Source organism: Melanotaenia boesemani, chromosome 5 (genome assembly GCF_017639745.1).
Source record: "Melanotaenia boesemani isolate fMelBoe1 chromosome 5, fMelBoe1.pri, whole genome shotgun sequence".
Taxonomy (NCBI): domain Eukaryota; kingdom Metazoa; phylum Chordata; class Actinopteri; order Atheriniformes; family Melanotaeniidae; genus Melanotaenia; species Melanotaenia boesemani.
The window spans coordinates 35473607-35496074 of NC_055686.1; the positions used below are offsets into that span (position 1 = coordinate 35473607).

At 42.1% G+C, this 22468-nt stretch overlaps 1 protein-coding gene across 2 annotated transcripts; it reads left to right on the top strand.

Annotated features, from left to right (window-relative positions):
* Window positions 1-544: 544 nt before the first annotated feature.
* pelp1 (proline, glutamate and leucine rich protein 1) lies at window positions 545-22184 on the top strand. Of its 2 annotated transcripts, none has more exons than XM_041984824.1 (19): window positions 545-720; window positions 912-976; window positions 2192-2297; window positions 5252-5401; window positions 7031-7102; window positions 7188-7247; window positions 7341-7497; window positions 7627-7759; window positions 7894-7981; window positions 10895-10983; window positions 11198-11311; window positions 12784-12934; window positions 13034-13187; window positions 13264-13319; window positions 13488-13618; window positions 16896-16998; window positions 17204-18775; window positions 21059-21373; window positions 21807-22184. In XM_041984824.1, the coding sequence occupies exons 1-19, from the start codon at window positions 580-582 to the stop codon at window positions 21897-21899; spliced, it is 3750 nt and encodes a 1249-aa protein (XP_041840758.1). In that variant the 5' UTR covers window positions 545-579; the 3' UTR covers window positions 21900-22184. The 2 variants fall into 2 exon arrangements, with proteins under 2 accessions (XP_041840758.1, XP_041840759.1); XM_041984825.1 differs by having other exon boundaries at window positions 21810-22184.
* The last annotated feature ends 284 nt before the right edge of the window (window positions 22185-22468 follow it).

Sequence of the window (22468 nt, forward strand, 5' to 3'; positions counted from 1 at the left end):
GGAGCTACTTAGAACTGTATTGGTTTAAGTGAGTTCTTCGGGCATGAAAATGCATGATGTATAGGTATAGTTCTTGTTCGACAAGCTCATCAGGATGGAAAAAATGACTTAATATGCAAGCCACCATATACAAACTTTAAAGATGGTTCCAAATAGACTCTACCACCGTGATCATCTTTCCTTCAAAGAGAATACAACACCAATCTGGTTCTGTGTAACTGATAGGTCCGAAAGGTTTCTTAGCCATTTTTTTATCTTTGTTGTAGTCATTCCTAAAGTTGTATGTATCTGTTCTGCTTGATGCTCCTCCCAAAGTATTGTATATTTAATTCCAGTTTTATTTCATTCCGGTTTTAATGTACTCTCTGTGTTGATTGTTTCTTTAATAAAAGAAGAAAACAATCTTTCTCAGTTTAGACTATTTTGTTAATGTCGTTTCCTGCCAATTTGATCTGCCCCCACCCGTTTCGCCGTACAAACTAGTGTACACGCGCACTAACTTTTGAAAGCTGAGGTCGCTGCAGAAAACTGACGTCATACAGTCGCAAGAAAGTGACGTCAGCCTGGCGGAGAGGGAAAATGGCTGCGTCGGCTTGGCTGCATGGCTCCTCTGCTATGCGCATCACTGAAGGTTTGGTGCTGGTCCTGAAGGAGCAGCGTCCGGAGTATTTACCTGATGCGTTGGCCAAGTACAGGGAACATGGCGTGTTCCCCACACAGGTAGGACCTGGGGGGGAGCTCGCGGGCTCCAGACCCGTCTCTGTGTTAGCTTGTTGTGGCTGGTCCAGCTTTTGTTGATCGGAGATCCAACACTGCTTTTTCTGCCTCAGTTTGAGTTGATCCCATTTGATGGTAAATATGTTTTTATTTGCAGTTAACTAATAAAAATGCGTTTTATTTATTCTTTTCAGAGCGCGAGCGACGTGGCTGCTCTCGTGGGTTTTACCAATGCTAAAGTGAGCTCGAGCAAAACCAGGTGAGTAATGATTGATTCATATCAGATATAATAAATCAGTGTCATAATATAATGATTTAAAACTTCAATTTAATTGTCCAGTTCACTGAAGTTCAATTAAACCAGAAAAGATGGGTCAACAGTCATCATAACAATGTCAGATATTTCTACATGGAGAGTAAAGAGAGCAGGGAGGAGGCCAGGTCACCATAGGATGTCTGCCAGCAGTTCGGCCCATAGCAGCAGAACTAAAGGGAAAGATAATAGTCACCAAGCCAGACCTCACTATCAGAAAGGAAAGTTTGTAAAGGGATCAGAAAAGTAGAGAGGTTGTCTCCTTCTTGAAACCGAACTAGGTGCTGGTTCCATAGAGAGGCATCTGAAAACTGAGGGTTCTGCCTCCCGTTCTACTTTTAGAAACTCTAGGAACAACAAGTAAACCTGCAGTCTGAGAGAAAAGCCTCATCACTTATATCATAACCAGTTCCTCGGGACGGTAGTGTGTAACTCTGTGGGGTGAATTCGGATGGATAGCTTCTCCTTTAGGTCAGTGTTTCTCACAATATATATGGTGTTGTTATACCATTATACCAGTTATGTTCTTTCTTTAAATGATCTCAACTCATTTTTAAGTCATCAGAACATTCTGACACCACTGACAGATATACAGTGAATTTGTGCTTACCTCGCGTTTGCTAAACATTTAATTTCCTCTAAGTTCATAAAATTTCTCCCTCTTTTTAAACAGCCTCAGGATACAGAATGACAATTGCTTATTATTAACTTCATACATATTTACTCATTTGAGTCAAGTGTTTAAATATGGAAATCTCTAAAACACACAAGACAATGGTCCCCGAGGACCAGGACTGAGGAACACTGCTTTAGGGGATCCACAGCAGTTTCCCAGGCTTCTGCTTACTGTACACGCAGATAAGAAAAGCCTTGGCCACTGTTGATGTGTGTGCTATTTCTATTCAGTGTTGCTAATAATTAAAACTGTTTTGTTGTTTTGGTTGGCCTTTACGGTGCTTGTACACATATATACACACACACACACACACATATATATATATATATATATATATATATATATATATATATATATATATATAAACATAAACATATATATATGTATATATATATATATATGTATATGTATATGTACAGATAAAGAAACAACAGAAAAATGATTTTACGCATTAAATCCTCAAATTAGATGTATATGTTGAACAGGTTTGAAGGACTGTGTATGCTGTCTGTCCTGGTGAAAGACAGTTCCAGTGACCTCTTCCAGCAACACTGCCTCTCCTGGCTGCGCTCCCTGCAGCAGGTCATACAGGTACAATCCTAACACATAAACTACATACCTTTCTGACCATAAAACCCTGTTTCTGACTCCGTCTGATCATTCTCTGACTTCTATCTTGTTCATTCCTGGAGACCTTGTCCTGCAGCATCCTGTGGCTGAAAACCACTTCACTACTTTATGTGTTATCACAGAGCATCACTTTACAGCACCACATTACACTTTAGTAGACCTGAGCTGTGAGTTCATCATCACACAGCTAATCCCATCAGTGACATCACAGAGTGACTTCTGATTAGATGATAACTGCCCAAACAGATCCTGTTAAAGTTCTGCCAGGATTTAGGATCTGTTTTCCAGAGTTATACTAGCTAGTATTCTGGTGAATATCCAGGTAGTCATCAACACGAGACAGATCAGACATTGCCTGACCATCACTGAGCTGCATTACACCATCCATGTTGGATTACTCTTTTCCCCCAGGCCTAAATGCATTATTTATCTGGAACAGTCCACATCAGACTGGAATCCAACGAGAGAGCTGGAATGAGACTGGAATGATGCTGGTGCTGATGGTGGAATGTTTGTGTTCACGTCTCCGTTGTTTCTCTAGAACATTTAAAGCCAAAAGAGATTAACCAAAGAGTTTCCCAGGATAAAATTCCAAACGCCAGAGGAGGAATTTTTAGAGTACGGTTGGGTTTAAAGAATGGCCTAATCAGTCTGAATCTATTCAAATTTAATTAATCCAATATCGATTTATAAAACATGGAGATAAGTTATTTTTGTTATGTTTTTCGGTGACTAGTGACCCTACTCTTATGTGACTTACAGATGTTCGGCAAGATCTTAACATATATACACAACTGAACGGTTGCTTCTGTTTCTTCCTTCCAAAATAGCTTCTCTCATCATCTGCTGCATTGTGGACAAGTTTTTAAAAAATAAATAAATTTTAAAAAAAGCTTCTCTCGCGGATTTAATGTCAAATTTGAATTTTTTTAAAATTAAGCTCATAATAACTTTGTTTCTGAACACCCCATGATTATATATATATATATATATATATATATATATATATATATATATATATATATATATATATATATATATATTAGGGATGCACCGATATGAAAATTTTGGACGATACCGATTTCCGATATTAATATTGTTGTCATGGCCGATAGCCGATATTTACCGATGTCGATATATATATTTTGTTTTAAAAGGTTTAAGATTATCAAATTCTGTACAAAGTGAAAATAAGGCAAACATTAGGGGTGTTGGCTTCCCACCATTGTTTGTGAAGTTCTGGATGGTAGTTTTTCAGATGACATATCAAATTTGTGGTGCTGAATGAGTTGACACGGCATCCTCCTCGCATGACTTCAACTTTGCAGATATTGCATACTGCTTTTCGAGTACCTTCTTTTTACACCGTGAAAAATGACCACACAGCTCATTGCTTCTTGCTTCAATTACAATGTAGTGCTGCATCGCTGTCACATGTCCAAACATGGCTGCATGGCCAAACCTTCCGACACACGTACACAAACAGCAATTATACAAAAATAAATATCGGCTGTTAATATCGGCCCAGTTTTGCTTATCGGACCGATACCGATATGTTAAAAAAATTAATAACATCGTCCAATACCGATGTTAATGCCGATTTATCATGCATCCCTAATATATATATATATATATATATATATATATATATATATATAATCTAAATTTAAGGCCTTTTTTTTTTTTGTCCAGCATGGTAGAAGCAAGAATGATGGTCTTGATGCCGTGTTGTGCCGAATAAATTTGCTTTGCCATCGGTAGCTTAATGGGTATATAAACAATCTTAATGAGAATCTGATTCTTTTATTTGATTTTTTTTTATTTTAACAAACACCAACAAACTGCTACACATGTACAGAAACACAACAGAGAAACGGCTTTTACAGGGAAAAATGACGACCATCATCCTGAACTCCTGCAGTATAAGAGACAAGCAAGCTGAAAAAACACGAAAACAAAAAAATCAGCCATGAAGGCTGGAGGCAGACCGGGGCGGCCCAGAGACCCGGGCAATCAGCAGCAATACCGGAGTCATATCAGATTACTACAGTAATCTGATTACTCCCTGACATCTGATTTTGATGGACAAATAAACGACTCTGTTTTATGAAAACACTCATGTCAGAATGCCTTTAATATTGAAGAAAAATTGGTGTTGTTACATAAATATTTGTAAAAGAAACGATACTGATTTGATTGGTTAAATGAGTGGTGACTCTGCATCTTCTGATCAGAACCAGAAAGTCTTTTAATGCCACCCTGTGACCATAGTAGTGCTATCAACTATAATGTATAACAGGAATGTCAAACTCCGGCCTTCCACGGTCTCGGTCCTCAGGGTTCTTAGTCCTGCAGGTTTTAGATGTGTCCCTGCTCCAACACACCTGATGTAAATCAAATGGATCCAACAGCTTGTCAGGTTCTGGACAATGACCCATTGATTCCAGTCAGGTTTGTTAAAGCAGGGAAACATCTAAAACCTGCAGGACAGGGCATACTAACTCGCCCGCATCACTGATTGACTTGTACAGATCAGTTCAGTGTTACAGTGCAAGTATCTTTGAGTATGCCATGTTATTGTTTTTTGTTCTTGTTTTATATTTGCTTGTTTTTTTGTCAGAGCTCTTGTGTTTGCAGACTCCCCACCCACTCAGCAAGAACATTAAATGACTGAAAGTGAAAAGAATGATGAGTTCTGAGAGGACAGCATTAATGTTAACATGGAGGCATGTAGATATGATTCTCAAGGTGACTTGTAATCAGCAATCAGCTTCTAACATCCTATTTGGATCAGCCTTAGTGATCTTTTTAATCCCTCCTCAGTAACTACTGAAAAGTATTCCTGTCTTACAGGGACTAACTATAAAAATTAAACTGTGATGGTACAGAAACCTGAAAAACCTCTGTTTGTCCAGTCTCAGGCTCCGGTTCAGACCATCCAACTTGCTGTAAATATCCTGAAAGACCTGTTGCAGTACTCTCGCCAATTACCAGAACTGACCAGGGAGGTGGGCCTCAACTCCATCCTGGGGATCCTGACATCTCTGCTGGGCCTCAAGACAGAGGTGAGACACCAGGGGAGGGTAATGTGGAGGAAATTTTAAGCTAGATTGGACCAAAGATACAGTACAGCTCTGTTACTGGGAAAATTGTCTAAATTTTGTTTTAAAATTTTTGAACTCACCATTGTGTAGTATCCCCTCTTCTTCTGGGAGGTTTTTGGACTCAGTTTGTCTCAGATTGGTGAACCTCTGTCCATCTTTACATCTGAGAGGCTCTGCTTCTCTGAAATGCTCCTTTTACACGCGTTCATGTTACTGACCTGTTGCCAGTTAACCTGATTAGTTGTTAAATGCTTTTCCAGTTGTTTTTGGTTTATTACCAATGTTCCAGCCTTATGTTGCTCTTGTTACAACTTTTTACAGATTTGTTTCCATTAGATTCAGAATGAGCTAAAATTCTCCATGAAATAGTGACACGTCTCAGTTTCAACATCTGATATGTTGTTTTTGTTTTACTGGGAATAAAAAATGTGAGCCATATAAACATTTGATTTGCTGCTTTTTGGGAATTTTCTATCTCTAAATAAGATGTACTGATTATATCAGCCTCATACAGGAGTAGCTGAATGTTTTTGACCACTGCCATGCACTTTTATGTACGCTACATGTGACAGAGGTGTTTCAGTTCACCCCAAAATCCCGGTATAATTCAAGCCCTGTATTTATTTATACTGAATGATCTGATTACGTCTGTCCATGGATGGTCTGTCGGTGTGATTTCAGGATTAATTACATTTATATTAGGCCAATAAAGCCGTTTTAGTCCAGCATTCTCTATCACCGACAGCTCTGATGTCTGAACATTAGCTACAGACAGACAGCTAGCAGCTAAAGGACGGCCAACGCCGAGTTTCAACTGTAAGAAGAGTTCAGCCACATATCCAGCTCAGCTGCAGGTTGTCTGATTTACAGACTCAACTGGTAAAACTGTAAAAATCACAGAGTAACAAAGACATGAAACAAAGGTAACAACATGGCTAAATAAATAAAAATCTGAATAATTCCCCAAATACTTATGTTCTCCTGGTCTGAAGTTAGTCCGCAGCCTTTGGGGCTGAGCTGCTTGTTGGGGTAATTTGTTGAAGAGTCCTGGTTAAATGGTCCAACATGGTTAAACAGTCTGGTTCAAAGTTATTGCCGCAGACCAGCAGGCATTTACTGACTATTTCTGGAGCGTTGCCCTTAAAAATTTAAGTTGATCTGGTCAGCTCGTTGCTCCTCCAATTGGGGGAGTTTGTGTAGTGATATAGACTTTTCAATACAGCCAGCCACAGAACATTTCAGTGTGCAGCCTTTATTGTTTCTACTGCTTTCTGCCAGCTGAAAATGTTTTCTTTCCCCAGGGTTTTCCCACGTCCCAGGGTTGTTTTTATAGGAGTTTTTGGTCTGTTAGTGACTTAGCCACAAGAAACACCTATAAGCACTTAGAAAAGTGATTTTTGCCCTTCCATTAAAAAAAAAAAAAAAGTTTTTTTTTTTTTATTGCATTTTTAAGTTCAACTTACAAATCTTGGAGTTAACAAACATAATGTGATTTTTTTTTAACAAGGCTCTACGGTTAAAAAAAATAATTTAACCTGTTACCAAACTTAAAAAAAAATAGATTTTTCTTTGTTCTTTGTGTGATTTCAGTGTGAGCTAGCAACCATGGAGGGGATGATGGCCTGTATGGTCTCCTACCCCAGAGCTTGTGGATCTCTCCGGGTGAGGAACTGTCTACCCTTTGGTATTTCATCGTTTAGCTTTTTTTTTTTTAACAGAAACATTGAGCTTTTTTTTCACTGTTTAGGACAAACTAGGAGCCTATTTTCTCTCCAAAATGGACAGCACCAACAGGAAAACACAGGAGGTCTGTCGTCTTTAAACGATGGTTTTATTCAATTTAAACTTGAATTAAAATGTCAGGTTTTTAGCTTTTTCTCTTTTTGTGTTATTCCTCCAGATGGCGTGCCAGTGTTACAGCCGCCTGCCTTGTTTGGGGGGTGTGTTGGATAGATCTGTGGGGGTCGGTCGGGCTGAGAGCTGGACCTACCAGGTTCACTGTCTGCTGGCCTCAGCCAATGGCCTGCTGGCTCAGATCTATCAAGGCTCAGAAACAGGTGCAGACTCATTTGCTGTAAACAAACAGCACTGATAAACAAATAAACATCAAACTGACCATCAAATGTTTCAGCCCACATGTTTATTTAGTTTATTCAAGTTGATGTAAAACCTGTGTGACCTGTCAGATGCAGCCGTGCAGTATCAGGGTCCTGGTGTGGAGCTCGCCTTCCCTCGTCTAGACCAGACGGACGCGCTGCTGCTTCTACAGCTGCAGCACCGATACGCTGCCATCTGCTCTGCCATTAAACACACTCTCAGGTGAGATACCTACACACACTCAGCCTCAAGAGAAAATCCCACATTTAGAGGCTCAGTGGAGCACAGAAGGCTTCTCCTCATACATCAGCAGTAACCACATAACCCCACTAAAAGGCTTTTCTTCCATCCATCAGAGTGGATCCGGCCTCAGCTGTCCATCTTCCAGTTAGACCGATGCTCAATCTGGTGTGTCGGGCGCTGGCTTTCAGCTCCAAGAGTATCGTAAGTCTATACACACAGATTGATCAAAGAACAAGGGGATTTTTCTCCATACCAACATCCAGAGTTGAGGTTGGGTCCATACCTGGGTGTTATCAGTAGGGCCCGACCAATATGGATTTTTTTTCAGGCCGATGCTGATTCCGATATTTGGCAGAAAAAAAATCTGATTATTGATTAATCGGACGATTTTTTTGTTGTTGTGTTTTTTTTTACTTAAATTTTGGTTTATTAACGCTTACACCAACAAAAATATGAATTACAGGCAGAAAATTTTACTGTTTCACAATATTTTGTCTTTATATGTTTAACTTTACAACAGAAGAATTTCCAAAATCATGCAACAAAGCATTAAATAACTGGGAAGTTAAAATATATAACTTTAAAAAAGTCAATATATAAATGAATGATGAATTAATTAAATATATCTTGTTTTGTACTTCTTGCTGATGCAAATTAGAAGTAGGTTAAAGTACAGGTAGAAAAATATATAAGGTGTATGCCTTATATAACCAACATGAGTGAAGTTAGCTAAACATTATTTATTCAGCCTTCTGATTTTCTTTTTGAAGTTAAATTACATTTTATTAACTCCAATATTTTCTTTGTCATGAAATATATCATGGCATGTATCATATATGAACCAAAATAAAAATCAGACATGCTTTTCTCAAATGTCAAAAAGATGTCATCTTTGATTGAGTTGTGTTTTATATTTAATGGTCACCATGGTCTGGCACTAATTGTAACACATAGTGAGTCGCTGTTACAGCCTGTCACGTTAGTGTTTTCTGACAGAGTAAAACTAAGGAAGACAGACTGTAATATTAATAATAAGTTTTTGGTGCTGCAGTGAATAAACCTCCTCCCCTCTGCATTCACATCTCTCCTCCTAAAATACGTCTCAACCTGCAGCTGACGGAGTGATGAACGCTCGTTCTGTACTCTCAGATATTTTATACACTTACGTTATTTCTGCAGTTACTGGCTACTTAGCTAATGCTATGCTAGGTTGGGATAACAGCGATGTTATTGCTAACATAGACGGGCGTTATGTACTTCAAAGGGTTCATTCGGCTAAATTTGTTGTCGACTATTTTTTATTGTTGACAACATCGACTAATCGTTGCAGCCCTAATGACACTGGCAAATAATTAAAAAAAAAAAAAGCAGGAGGAAGAATAAAACTCTTCCTCCTGACTGATCAGGACTGAAAACTAAAAAATGGTTTTACTGAGCTGTTAGCTGAGATTCTGGACTTTCTGTGGATACCACACGTTACATTTTAGTTACATACAAACCTGACATTACACCTGTAAAATTGGATGGTAATCCCTGAATTCCCGGTAGTGGAGGGTGCAGGACCAAGAGCTAAGCAGTCAATCTAAGAATTTAGCTAGAGAATTTACAGGCAAGAAATCTGGATAATGAAGCAGTGAAGGTGCATGGATGGAAGTTATTGTGCATATTGTGAATATTTCTCTCTCCTCACCATCTAGAAGCTGTGAGATTCTAATCCTGCTTTCTGTCTGTTCACCTGATGCTGATATTAATCACATATTGTTCCTTCTGTGTTTAGAAGGAAGCAGCTTCACAGCTTTAAACTCATCCTGCTGACTTTTTACCTTTTAGTTAGTAAATCCTGAACATTTCATCCTTCTTTCTCATAAATATGTGGTTTTATAAATATATATGAAGAAATATTTTAACTGTTGCTGTTTAAAGAGAAAACTGCTGCTAAACCTGTTTATGTGTTTAGTGCAGGGGTCTGCAGCCTTTCCAATCCAAAGAGCCATTTTTCCCTCAGCCAGCTAAATAAAACTCCTTTAGAGACGCAGATGTTACCAGACCTTTTGAAAAAAGACAACTTTTTGAAAAATATCTAATATAGGAAATTTATTATTTTTGAGAACCACTTTTTTATTTCTATTTTTAGGTTTAAAAATAAAGAAAAACATAAAACCTTTGCAAAAAGAGTATAGACAGACTTTCTTCTATGGGTTGTAGATATTTGTGGAAAATGATGTAAAGAAAAAAAAAAACAGTTTCCAACCTAATGACAAGAAAAATAGACAAGAAATATTACTGGAACTTGTAGTGTCATGTTGTGGAAATTCAATGCAATAATTCCATTTAAAATTTGCTTAAAAATGCATTTGTTATTCTATCTATATTTAAAACATTTTTAAAATTCAAAAACATTTTTAGCCATGTATTAGGAGCCATTTTGGAAGGTCCAGAGAGCCACTTGTCTTTCCGGAGCCGCAGGTTGAAAACCCCTGATTTAGTGTTTGTAAACCAAGCAATATTTATAACTTTAAAATACGTATTACCATTATGATGGATGATCATTCTCACTGATATTGATTTTAAGTTCTGAGAACATCTGGCCCTCCATGTCTGCAGAGATAACATCTGGACACATGAAGAAGGTGACCACGTGTCTGGAGGGTTTTCTGGGCTCTGAGGGCAATTTCTGAAATTTTATTAAACTCCTTAAACCGTGATTGTGTCAGAAATGTTAACGAAAACATCCTTTCAGACACTAAAAGTTTCATCATCTGTCACCCTTTTAAACTTTGAGTTACAGGCTGCAAACTGGGCTACTTTATTCATTTTGACAGAATCCTGTTCATTTCTATGAGAGAAATTAAACCATTTTCAGACATGTTCATAAATAATGAGCAGTGTATTGCTACCAAAAATCACACTTCTTATCCGTTTGACAAGTTTTGTCCAGAAATCCATGACACAAACAGAAGGAACACAAATGAAAAACTAATCAAATATGAGAAACTGTGCGTTATGGTTTTCAGCATCTGTACAGATAAAATGACAAAACCCCCTTAATCCCACCCGTATAACACCTTCCGGTCCAACAGCTGGTACTGATTCATGTTCTGGTCTCTTCTTTAGAGTTCATCTGCGGATGGAAGTCTGAGACTGTTGGTCCTTCCCAGTATACACACCAACACACTGGAGGTTCTGTCAGAGCTCATCACAATGTCAGTATACACACACACATCACACACATGTGCAAAAGGTTGATAAATATTCCTTAGATGCATTTTGGTTTAAACTCTGTTGAAGATGTAAAATGAAGATAAAATAAAAATGGTCAATATTAATTGGATATTCTTAAGCTAAACCCATGACAAACATATTGAGTGAAAGTTATGATGATTTAAGCCTAAACATCCTTTGTTCTGTTTACTCCAGTGTCCGTAGCGGCATGGTTCAGTATGCTGCTGTGATCCAGAGGCTGTTCTCTCAGACGCTGTCGGCCTGGACTCCTCTACCTGAAACCAGCGTGGGAAAACAGAAAGCTTACTGGTAACAGTCATGTCTACTGGGCACTAAATGTTGATACAGTGTGGAGTGAAACTGCCATTAAAGGTCCCATATTATACACTTTATTCCCAATCTGAGACCATTCATTAATATCTAAATGAAATATTTCCGCCATGGTATGGACAAATCGACCCTCAGTTTGAGTGCAGCGGCTTCTCTTCACCTCCCTCTTTTTAGCAGCTTCAGAAATGTGCCGTTTATGGTGGGCGGAACCCTGGTGGAGCAGCTCAGCTGTTGGCTCCGCCCATCGCATCGCCCGTCATGAGGTGATTGACAGGTTAATATATTTTCAAGCTATCAGACTAATAAGGCCGAAACGATAAAATAACTGCCAGCTCTTACCTCTCCAGCTGTGTCACGGACAGTTGGTATTGAACCTGGCTTCAGCTTCAAACGGTTGGCGAAGCCTGCTTTCCATGCCCCCATGTTGTGGAAACAGTCCTCTTTGAAATGCTGGCCACAGACATGCAAAACCTTTGGAAGTTTTCCGGGTACATTTCCTCCAAAAATAAAATTAATCCACTCAGTCCTCGTGGGTTCAGTGGATGGAAGTAAAAAAAACGTTTTCGTGTTCATTTATGCAGCCACAAACAGAACAGTGCTTCTGTCGCTTAGCCATGTCCGCTAACGAGGGTTGCTGAAAAGGATAAACACTGGGCGCTAGGTGATTTTTAGAGGGCGGGCTTTGAGAGCCGGTAGACGGGTCCATCGCTCTGTGGGGAGTGGTTATTGTCCCTTATGACGTCATAACGTACACGCTTTCAAACAAGCTCATTTCAGCGCTTACTTCCCTAGAGGTGGAGCAGGGGGGAGAGAGAGCGCCTGAAAGAGTTTCACACTTACGGGTCTCCTACACATGCGGGGGGACCAGTATGACTGTTCCAAAACCATTAAAAAGTGAATTTTGCATAATATGGGACCTTTAATATACACATGGCGGTTAAATGAGAGAAATTTATAAGTATAAATTATCAGAAAATAGTGTTGGAGCCTGAAATAAGCAATTGAACTTCCAGCTTGGCATTCAGGTCAGTTAAAAAGAAGTGAGCTGATCAGTGAAACTAAATCTGTTAGCAACCTGAACTGGTCGTGTTCAGCTTGGTTTTAGACTGTTGACATTTTCATTCCAGTTTCTGATGGTTGGCATTGGCTGAACTTTGCAGGATGAGCGTGCGTGGATGTTTGGTTTCCAGATGCTGCTTTGAAGTTGAAGCCTTCAGTGCTGGATAGCATTAGCCAACACTCCACCCTAGATTCTCGGCTCTGACTCATTACCTCCATATATAAAACCATAGTTCGTGAATTAGATTGTACCTTGTACCTAAGCATGGACCGCATGGTTAAGAATCTGATCTAAATGATCCCTGAGCTGTAGCTGTGTCCCAACTGGGGAGAGAATCAGTGATTGCCTTTGGAGCTGATGTGATTATGGATTTGTCCTCTCCGTCCTACAGCTCAGTGAGGGTCTCTGTATACAGAGTCTTGGAGCTGTGGCTCCAGGTAGTCGGTTCCTCTGCTAACATCCTTCAGGGAACACAGGGACACACAGAACTCCTGTTCAGCCACCTGCTGGGAGACATTACACCAGGAGCAGATGCTGTCAAGGTAAAACTTCTTCACTGGAGAAAAGAAAAGGGAGGGAACCAGTAGTTTCTAGAAGCTGGAGGGTGTTGATTTAGGAACTTCTTTGGTCCAATGCTGCAGCTCCGGGGAGGTTTGTCGGTGGATGTGGTTCCTGGAGGGAAGCCGGGCCCTCGTAGGACAAAGCAGTTGGTCATATCAGATTCAGTGGAGCCGTCACTCCAAAGAAAAGGAGATCTTCTACCCAACCAGGATACATGTGTCTCTGCCCTCAGAGGTGAGATGAAGCTTACTGGTTTTATCGGCCCTCTTAATGTTTACACGATAACAAGACTTGTGTTCCTCCTCCTCAGCTCTGAGACAGATCATCCTGACCAGTGGTACACTGCTGAAGGATGATGTACACAAGGTGAGTGTTGACTGGAAATCTAAAACTTTATTTATTTGCAATCCAGATTCCAAAAAAGTCAGTCCACCTTTCAGACTGATTGATCGTCCGGTCCTGATCGTGCCGTTAGTTTCCCTTCCTTCTCTTTGCCAGTTGGTCCAAACTGAGGTTTTCTGTTTTGGCTTTCAGCGTCTCCATGAGGTGGTGTTACCGCTGTGTGTCCGTCTGCAGCAGCAGTCTAGCAGCAGCTCCGCCTGCGAATCTGCAGGAAGCATCAGCAGCCAGTACGGCAGCGCTCGCACCAGGAGAGAGCTCTACAGGTACGCAACCAACACTGGTTAAACTGGTGTTCATGAGAAGAAACTTTCTGTCCATGTCAGGTGACGGAGAAACAAGTTGTGGGCTTCAGATTGAATGCATCCTCAGAAAACTATGTTGTGCAAAGTTTGCAGGGATTTCCGTCCGGTTGGAAAAATGAGAGTGAAAAAAACAGATCCATGTGTGTTTTGTTGTGATTCCATTTAAACTCCTCAAGCCAGTTTGCTTCTAGGTATTAAGCTGTGGCCGCTCTGAACTAATACAGCTTAGCAGAGCCAAAATATTAGCCAATCAGAGAGAGTTTTACTTGAACTATTGTTTTAACATTTTGGAGAAACACCACAAACTAGCACTGATAATATGAATAAAAGTAATGATGGCCAAAAGTTATCCATGGATATACACTATATTGTCAAAAGTATTCAACTGAAGGAACAGGTCGCGCTCAGGAGCTCAGTGAATTCCAGCGTCGTACTCTGATAGGACTGACCTGTGCAACAAGTTCAGTCATGAAATTTCCCCACTCCTAAATATCCCACAGTCAACTGTCAGTGGTATCATAAGAAAGTGAAAGCGATTGGGAGCGACAGAAACTCAGCCACATGGCAGGCCCTGTAAAATGACTGAGTGGGATCGGCGGATGCTGAGACGCATAGTGCGCTGAGGTCGGCAACTTTCTGTAGACTTCTAAACTTCATGTGGCTTCAGATCAGCTCAAGAGCAGTGCGAAGAGAGCTTCATGGATTGGATTTCCACTGCCGAGCAGCTGCATTCAAGCCATACATCACTACAAGCAATGCCAAGTGTCTCATGCAGTGGTGCAGAAAATGCTGCCACTGGACTCTGGATCAGCACGATTGCCATGAGAACAGTACTTGTCTGACAGCATTGTGCCAAGTGTAAAGTTTGGTGGAGGGGGGATTATGGTTTGGGGTTGTTTTCAGGAGCTGGGATTGGCCCCTTACTTCCAGTGAAAGGAACTCTGAATGCTACTTAAACAACTGGAAAACTGGGTGGGCCTCTCTGGTGCTGCACTACACTGGTTTAAATCTTATTTAGAGAATAGAAAGTACTTTGTGTCAATAGGTAATTTTTACATCTGAGCAGTGTGGAGCTCCCCAAGGTTCCATCTTTGGGCCTCTTCTGTTTAACATCTACATGCTCCCACTGACACAGATCATGAGGTAAAACAAAATTAGTTACCATAGCTACGCAGATGACACACAGATATATTTTACAATGTCACCAGGAGACCGAGGCCCCGTAAAGGCTCTTGGTAAATGCATTGAGGAGACTGGTGACTGGATGTGCCTGAACTTTCTTCAGTTAAAAAATAACTCCGTTACTAACAACGTTACATTTTGCAAGAAGTAACGAGTAACTATAAATATTTACCTTTTTTAAAGTAACGTGCCCAACACTGGTTACCTGCTGGTAGCGATCAGGTAAAGTTAGTGTGGGTTAATTTCTGTAGTTTGACTGTTGCTCACACACCGTCAAAACAAAACCGACAACTTATTCGATTTTACTTACAGCTTATGGCTCAAGATTGGAAACGCGGTCCTTGATTGTAGGAACAGACCCTCCTTTCAGCTAAAGCCTGGTTGCAAATCCCCAGTTGTACCAGCCCTTATTCATCCAGCAGTCTTCAGTGAAGTGCCAGTCTGTGTCTGGCTCCCAAAAACAAACTCCCTCCATTGCTGTTTAACTGTTGTTTCCTTCGGGAATTTGAACTGAGCAGTGAAGGTGGGTGTGCCTTTCTTAGGGGCGGCGTGGCTCAGCAAGGTAGAGCGGTCGTCTTGTAACCCAAGGGTTGCCGGTTCGATCCTGGTCGTGGTCGAGCGCCTTGCATGGCAGCTTCCGCCATCAGTGTGTGAATGGGTGAATGTGATGTATAATGTAAAGCGCTTTGGGTATCATCCCAGGTACAGAAAAGCGCTATATAAATACGGACCATTTACCATTTACCATTCTCGTGAACGTGATGCAAAGTCTGGTGCAGGAGAGATGGCTTTAATCCCATCATGTAAAGGGAGGACGTGGTAATGTAGTGTACCTCTCTTTCAAGCCTCCTGAACTAGCCGTTCCCTCCTGAAAGCAGGGCTTATCTGCTGTCAGCTAGTAGTGCTATAATGTAACTTTTGCTAACATGGTGTCAGCCTCAGACTTTTTAATTGGTTTAGTGGTTGTAAGTGGTTTATGTGTTGATGTTTTTTTTTTTTTTTTTGTTCTCTCATGTCACGTCGGTCATTGGCTAAAATCCGCCGGCTTTGGGCTGCACAGATTTAGCCCAGATCAGCAGAAATGAAAGTGGCGTGTACCAGCTCATGTGTCAATGCAAAGTCAAGTGAAACTCTGTTGCTGTGCTTAGGCTGTAGACAATTAGCCCATTTTGACAGATTTTCTGTTTTTTAAGTTCAGATTTTGCTCCATAACTACTATTGGCTGATCAAGAATTAAAACAATCTGTTCAAAGATTTTATTAACTAGTTTGTTTATTTATTATTTTCTCATTTTTATTGGAAAATCTAGGGAGGACCAAGCCCACTTATACCAGCCATCCCTGTTTATAAACCTGCACTGAAAAGATTGATGGTTGATTATTTGTATGACAAAATTACAAACAGAATCAAACCTTGCAAATAACTGAAATCAAAATTACATAAAAACAAATTAAATACAGAATATTTTAAAACACAATACAAATACAAATGGGTATGTGTGATGGTGGTTAGGGTCGATGAAAGAAGGAGGCTGGTTATGAGACAAGAAGGGAGGTAGAGGAGAATGTCCACAACCATGGAGGAGGTGGAAGACTGAGTTCTGACATCCAGATTCAGACTGAACTTATTTGATTGAGAAGTTAGAAAACTTGGAGAAACAGAATATAGTCTGACATGTCTGTTAAGAATCAGTCCCTTAGTGGGGAAATTGCTTTGTTGCAACAGTACAGGTGAAGTAGAAGCAGGTGATATTGAACAAGAACACACACACACACACACACACACACAGACAGATATGTCTAGTATATGGTATATTTTATTAATCCCAGCTGGGAAATTCCTTCTCTGCATTTTAACCCAATCTAGTTAGAGCAGTGGGCTGCCAGACCAGATTCTGGCACCCCGGGAGCACTTGGGAGTTAAGGAGCTTGCTCTGGGGCTACACTTTAGTTACCAGCCCGGGGACTTGAGCCCATGTCCTCCAGACCCATGCCAAACTCTGTAACCACTACTGCCTATATGGTTATCTTATAGGTTTGTTCCTGTTAATTTTTAGGTTGCTGCTGGCTCTGGTCCTGGTCCCGTCACCTTGTTGGCCTCCACCTCTGACTTGTGCCGTGTCCATCTTCAGCAAAGGACGCATTGACCACAACCTCAAGGTGATTTTGACAGAGACACGAGTCATCCAGCTGCTTCAACTCCACATGTTTTGGATTTACATATTTAGTCCATGTTAGACATCCACACACAGATATTTGTTCTCAGCCATTAAAATCCACGTTGGTGCAAACAAAGCTTTAGTTGTCTCAGCTTTTGTTTTCACGTCTCTGATGACAGTCTCTGTCCTCCTGTGGGCTCTCTCAGGTTTCTACCTTCTGTGCTGAAGCTCTGACCATCTGTAACTCGATCGTCCATTCCCGCTCTCCCTCCATTTCACTTCCCTTACCTCCCCTCACCCTGAAGCCCCCCACCGCTGCTTCAGTCCTTTCTTCCCAGGGACCTACCCCCCAGCTAACCCTACCTAGCCTCCTAGAAGGTCCCGTCCCTGGTCCTCCCTTCCCTACTCGTCATTCTCTGAACCTCGGCCCCACATCACTGTTGGGATCTCTGGAGAACCACCTTTCCCTGGTTCCAGGACTTTCAGTCCAGGGTCCTCCTTCGGGAGACCTGATCCTGTCCCCTCATGGACACCACCAGTCGGAGCTTTCTGGACTGGGTCCTCCAGAGGCACAGAGACCAGTGTTTGTCCGTTACGATAAAGAGGAATCGGAGGATGTGGAGATATCTCTGGCAAGTGACTCCGACGATAGCGTGGTCATCGTTCCTCCAGGAATGCTGAACATGGAGAACCAGCAGGACGACCCCTCAGGGAACCCTCCCAATGTCCTCCCTTCCGCTCCGGGCACAAGCGCTTTACCAGGAGGAGAATCTGTTGCCATGGTTCCTGCCACGGCAACAACCACCACCATTGATGTGTCCTCTCTCTCCAATGACCTGGCCACCTCTTCCCCCCTCATCACCACCTCCACCACCTCCATTAACTCCTTACCCCCCTCCAGTGCCTCCGTGGTCTCACTGGTTCCGCCTCTTACCTCCAGCACTGTTTCAGCACCCCCTAGTGGTCTGGGGGATTCGTTACCGGGGAAACCCCAGCTCCAACAGATGCTGATGCAGCCCCCCACAGCAGGCCAGCCCCCACCCATGGGCCTGCCCCTCCATATGCACCAGCTGCAAAACCAGTTAACCCAGCAGGGACGGCACCTCCACCAGCATCCACCTCCACCACCCAGCAACGAGGACTCAGCCATCATCAACATCAACAGCACAGATGAGGAGGAAGATGAGGAGGACATGGAGGATGATGAGCTGGAGGAGGAAGGCATGGACGAGGAAGACGAGGAGGAAGAAGGGAGCGATGAGTTTTATGATGGGGAGGAGTACGATGACTTTGACGAAGAAGAGGGTGAAGAGCTGGAAGAAGAGGAAGAGGAGGAGGACGGGGACATGCCACCTCTGGAGGGAGCAGAGGACAAGTCAGGGGAGGTGGGGATGGAGGAGGGCAAGGTGCTTCGAGCAGCAATGGACGAAGGAGGGATGACGGGATACATCGTGGAGGGAGACATGGAGGGAGGTATTGAAGAACTCCAGACCAGCAGAGGAGTGCTGGGAGAAGATAGGCTGAAGGTCCAGGAGGTGGAGAGCATCGGCGTCCTGGAGGAGGCTCGGGAAGGAGGAGAGGAGGAGGAGAGCGAAAGGATGGACGATCCCACCATGCCACAGATCCTGTGTGTCACCGGAGGAGCTCTGGAGGAGAGGTCAGAGGTCAGTGAGGAGGCACCAGAAGAAAGAGGAAGACTTCAGGAGGAGGTCTGGAGCGATGGAGTGAAGGAGAAGGAGCTAGGAGATCTATCAGAGGAAAACTCAGCCAGTCTGCAGGTCGGTGGCACTGCATCCGGTCAAAAGTTTTAGAACACCCCATTTTCTTATTATTTGTTGTTTATTCTTTTTTCCTGAGGTAGTTCTAGCATAGCTTGGACTTGTGTTTTGGGTCATTATCTTGCTGTAGGTTGAACCCCTTACCAACTAAACGCATACCAGAGGGTACTGCATGGCGCTGCAGAATGCTGTGGTAGCCGTTTTAGTTCAGAGTGCCTCCCACTTTATACAAGCCTGGATCCAGCAAAAGAACCCCAGACCATCACACTTCCTCCTCCACATTTGACAGTTGATGCCACACACTGTGGAACCACACAGCACCTACTCGACACCATACAAATACCTTGCATGATTAACCGCAGGGTTCATCAGTCCATAATACCTTCTACCAATCTTCAGTGGTCTACTTACCTTTGTACCATTTTTACACTATTCATTGGACTTGAACAACTTGAATTGCAACAAATAACTGGGAGAAATTGGGGTGTTCTAAAACTTTTCTCCATTAGTGTATATATGTGTGTGTATGTACATGCATGTCCATCCAGAGCAGAGTTCCAGTGATGAGATCAGAAATCAGAAATACTTTATTAATCCCTTGCTGGGAAATTCAGAGATATATATTAGGACTGTCAAAAATAACTCGTTAACGGTGTTAATTAATTTATGTAATTAATTGTGTTACAATTTTTAACGTAATTAACGCACGCGGGGCATGACAAGCCCCAGACATCCGTCATTTCTCTGTTATGACGGCAGGACGTGGAGAGCCACGATGTAAAAGATCACCTCTATGGATGGATTTGAGAATAAACACAGCATTAATGGAGCAACCCACGGACTTCGCCTCCGTGGAGAATGGGGGTGTATTAACACAAACTCTTTTCCCAGTGAGAGGGCTCCACACCCGCACTTTTCCCGCATTGTTTTTTAAACTTTTTGCACCATGCTGCTGTAGAGGATCTCAGGTCATCTTCGCATTTGTGCAGCAGCTGCTTCCTCCCTCTCCTCTCATGTTGCTCCGTGAATTACGACGGCTGTCGGTGATCAGCTGATCGACTTTTCTCGTTTGTTGCCTTTGTTTATCGTTCAGCGATGAAGGAGGAAACTAGCGCTTAATGGTTCACAACGGCACATAATCACCTCAAAGTGTTGTTGGCAGGACCTTCTCTAACACAGTAGCTGGCTGGTGGTAGACAGGGTTTATACTTCAGCTATGCAGGGGCAGGTCTAAAAAAGTTCTGATGGGGCCAAGGCAGGAGCATCGACCAGCTGGGGGGCACAAATTAGACCTTTTTTAGGACTTAGATTTTATGAAATATTGAACTGATAAAACACCTGCTGATAAAATACATCATTGGCTTTTTGTTTTACAAGTTTCATTCACTTTTTTACACTTTTTTCCTGGTCAGTGCTCCTGCCTGGTCCCATCAGAACTTTGCTAGACCCGTCCCTGCATTGCTGAAATCTTTCTACAGCTACATCTTTTCATCACCCACTGTGTTAGAGAAGGTCCTGCCAAAAAACAACACCTTGGGGTAAATATGTGATGGTTCGAACCATGAACCGCTAGTTTCCACCTTCACAGCTGAACGATAAACAAATGCAACGAGACAAAAGCCGATCAGCTGATTACCCACGGCCGTTATGATTAACGGAGCATGAGAGGATAAGGAGCAGCTGCACTCCACAAACAGACGACCGGAGAGCTGCTAGAGCAGACACAGTGCAAAACGCAGGATAAAAAATAAATAAATATGGCAAAAGTGCGAGTTTGGAACCCTCTTACCGGGAAAAAAGTGTGTTAAACACCCCCATTCTCCACGGAGGCAGCGTCCTTGTGCTGCTCAATTAATGCTGTGTTTATTCTCTAGTCCATCCATAGAGCCACCCGGCTGATCTTTCCCATCGTGCTTCTCCACGTCCCGCCGTCATTACAGAGAAATGACAGGTGTATGGGGCTTGTCTTTAAAAAATTTTAATCAAATTACATAAATTAATTAACGCTGTTAACGCGTTTTTGTCAGCCCTAATTCATATATATGTCTCTTGTTGTCTGTTGTCCCTTTGTTTCGAGGTGTTTCTAGGTGTCTTTAGTCGTGTCTAGTTGTTTATAGTCCTCTTTCTGTTGTTCTGGAACAGGAAGGCCACCGTGTGGTTGGACTGTTGATCAGGTTTTTAGGGTCAGAAAGAGGGACCGGTTTATCCAAGTCTAGAACTGATCTGGTTCCTTGGCTTCTTTCAGTGAAGAAAAAAAAAAATCTGTCTGTTCAAACTCAACAGGAACCTGCAGCTGAAACTGAACCAGAAGATGGATCCAGAGACCAGAAGTCATCTGGTCATCAGGAGGAGCAGCCGGAGCTTAGTGAAGAAGACTCAGGAGGAGCTGATCCCAAACGGTCTGCTGACCTGGAAGCTGTAGGCCAGGAGCAGACCGATATTGACCGAGGAGACGGACAGGAAGCAGAACCTCCAAAGAGAGAAGAGGAAAAAGGACAACGGGGGGAAAGTGATGGAGAACATGACAAAGGAATGAAGAGAAAGAGGGAGGATGGAAAGGCAGACGAGGAAGCTGGACAAAGTCCTGAGAAGAAAAAGGTAAAATTAAAAATACTAGAAGCAGTGAGAACAGTGTAGGGTAGTAATAGTGTACTGGAAATGGAGGAGCAGGAATGGAGAAGTGGGAATGGTGGTGCAAGTTAAACTGAAAGCGGAGTGTGAACAGCTCATGGAGGGCTAAAGGGAATGGATTGAACTGGAACCAGTAGTAGCTGAAACTATCCAGACCCAGTTTGACTCCACAGTCCTGTAGATCTTCCTGGTATTTGGAAACCAGATAGTTCCATCATCTGGACAGGGATGGGATTTTCTAATATTCTCATCATTTAGTTAAATGAAATTTGTTTATGGTTAGAAGATCTAGATGCTTTAACCAGCTGCTGGTAGCAGTATGTTCATCCCACCGCCAGCTCACTGTGTCCTGATTCTGCCTTCACCAGCTTCTACTAAACGTTGTCTCTGTCCCTCCCAGCAGGATGATGAAGCCATGGCATCCATGTTGGCAGACTTTGTGGCCTGTCCACCTGACGATGAAGACGTCGCTTCGGGATCAAACTGCTCCTAACTGGTGAACTGTTATCATGATGGATGTTTCACCTCATGAATAAAATCTATGCCGTTGTTTCCATCATGTCGTGCTCCACCTGATCTAAGGATCGAGCCCTCACCTTTGTATTTGTTTATTTTCAACTAAAGCCAACTCGACTCCAGTCTGACGATGATGGCCTTCATCTGTTCATGTATACAGTACTCTTCCAAGTCTAGTGTTCTGGATTAATCTGCATGTCTTTTATGCGTTTTCATTTGTCATCACTATGTACTTTCTTATAAAAGTAAATATTCAGCCATGGGTGATGTGTACTTTGTTGTTTATTGAGACTGATTTTCAGTAACAGCCGTTGTAAATGGGATCAGTCCAGTTTTCAATACATTTTATATATAATTTGACTCTTTCTTGTAAAATAAGCGTGTCACCTGACACAAGACAAGGTGTTTACCTTCATAAAGTAGAAAGAACATCACAGTAAAAACAATCCAATTATGATGGAAAGGACAGCAGTCTAAAGGACAACTTATACATCCCCACTTCCATAAAAGTTGGAGCTCTGTGAAATAAAAATAAAATGGAATTCA

Coding starts and splice junctions, on each gene's coding strand:
- pelp1 (XM_041984824.1), top strand. CDS start 580: ATGGCTGCGTCGGCTTGGCTGCATGGCTCCTCTGCTATGCGCATCACT. Junction 977..2,191: donor GTGAGCTCGAGCAAAACCAG/GTGAGTAATGAT, acceptor TATGTTGAACAG/GTTTGAAGGACTGTGTATGC. Junction 13,320..13,487: donor TGAAGGATGATGTACACAAG/GTGAGTGTTGAC, acceptor TTTGGCTTTCAG/CGTCTCCATGAGGTGGTGTT.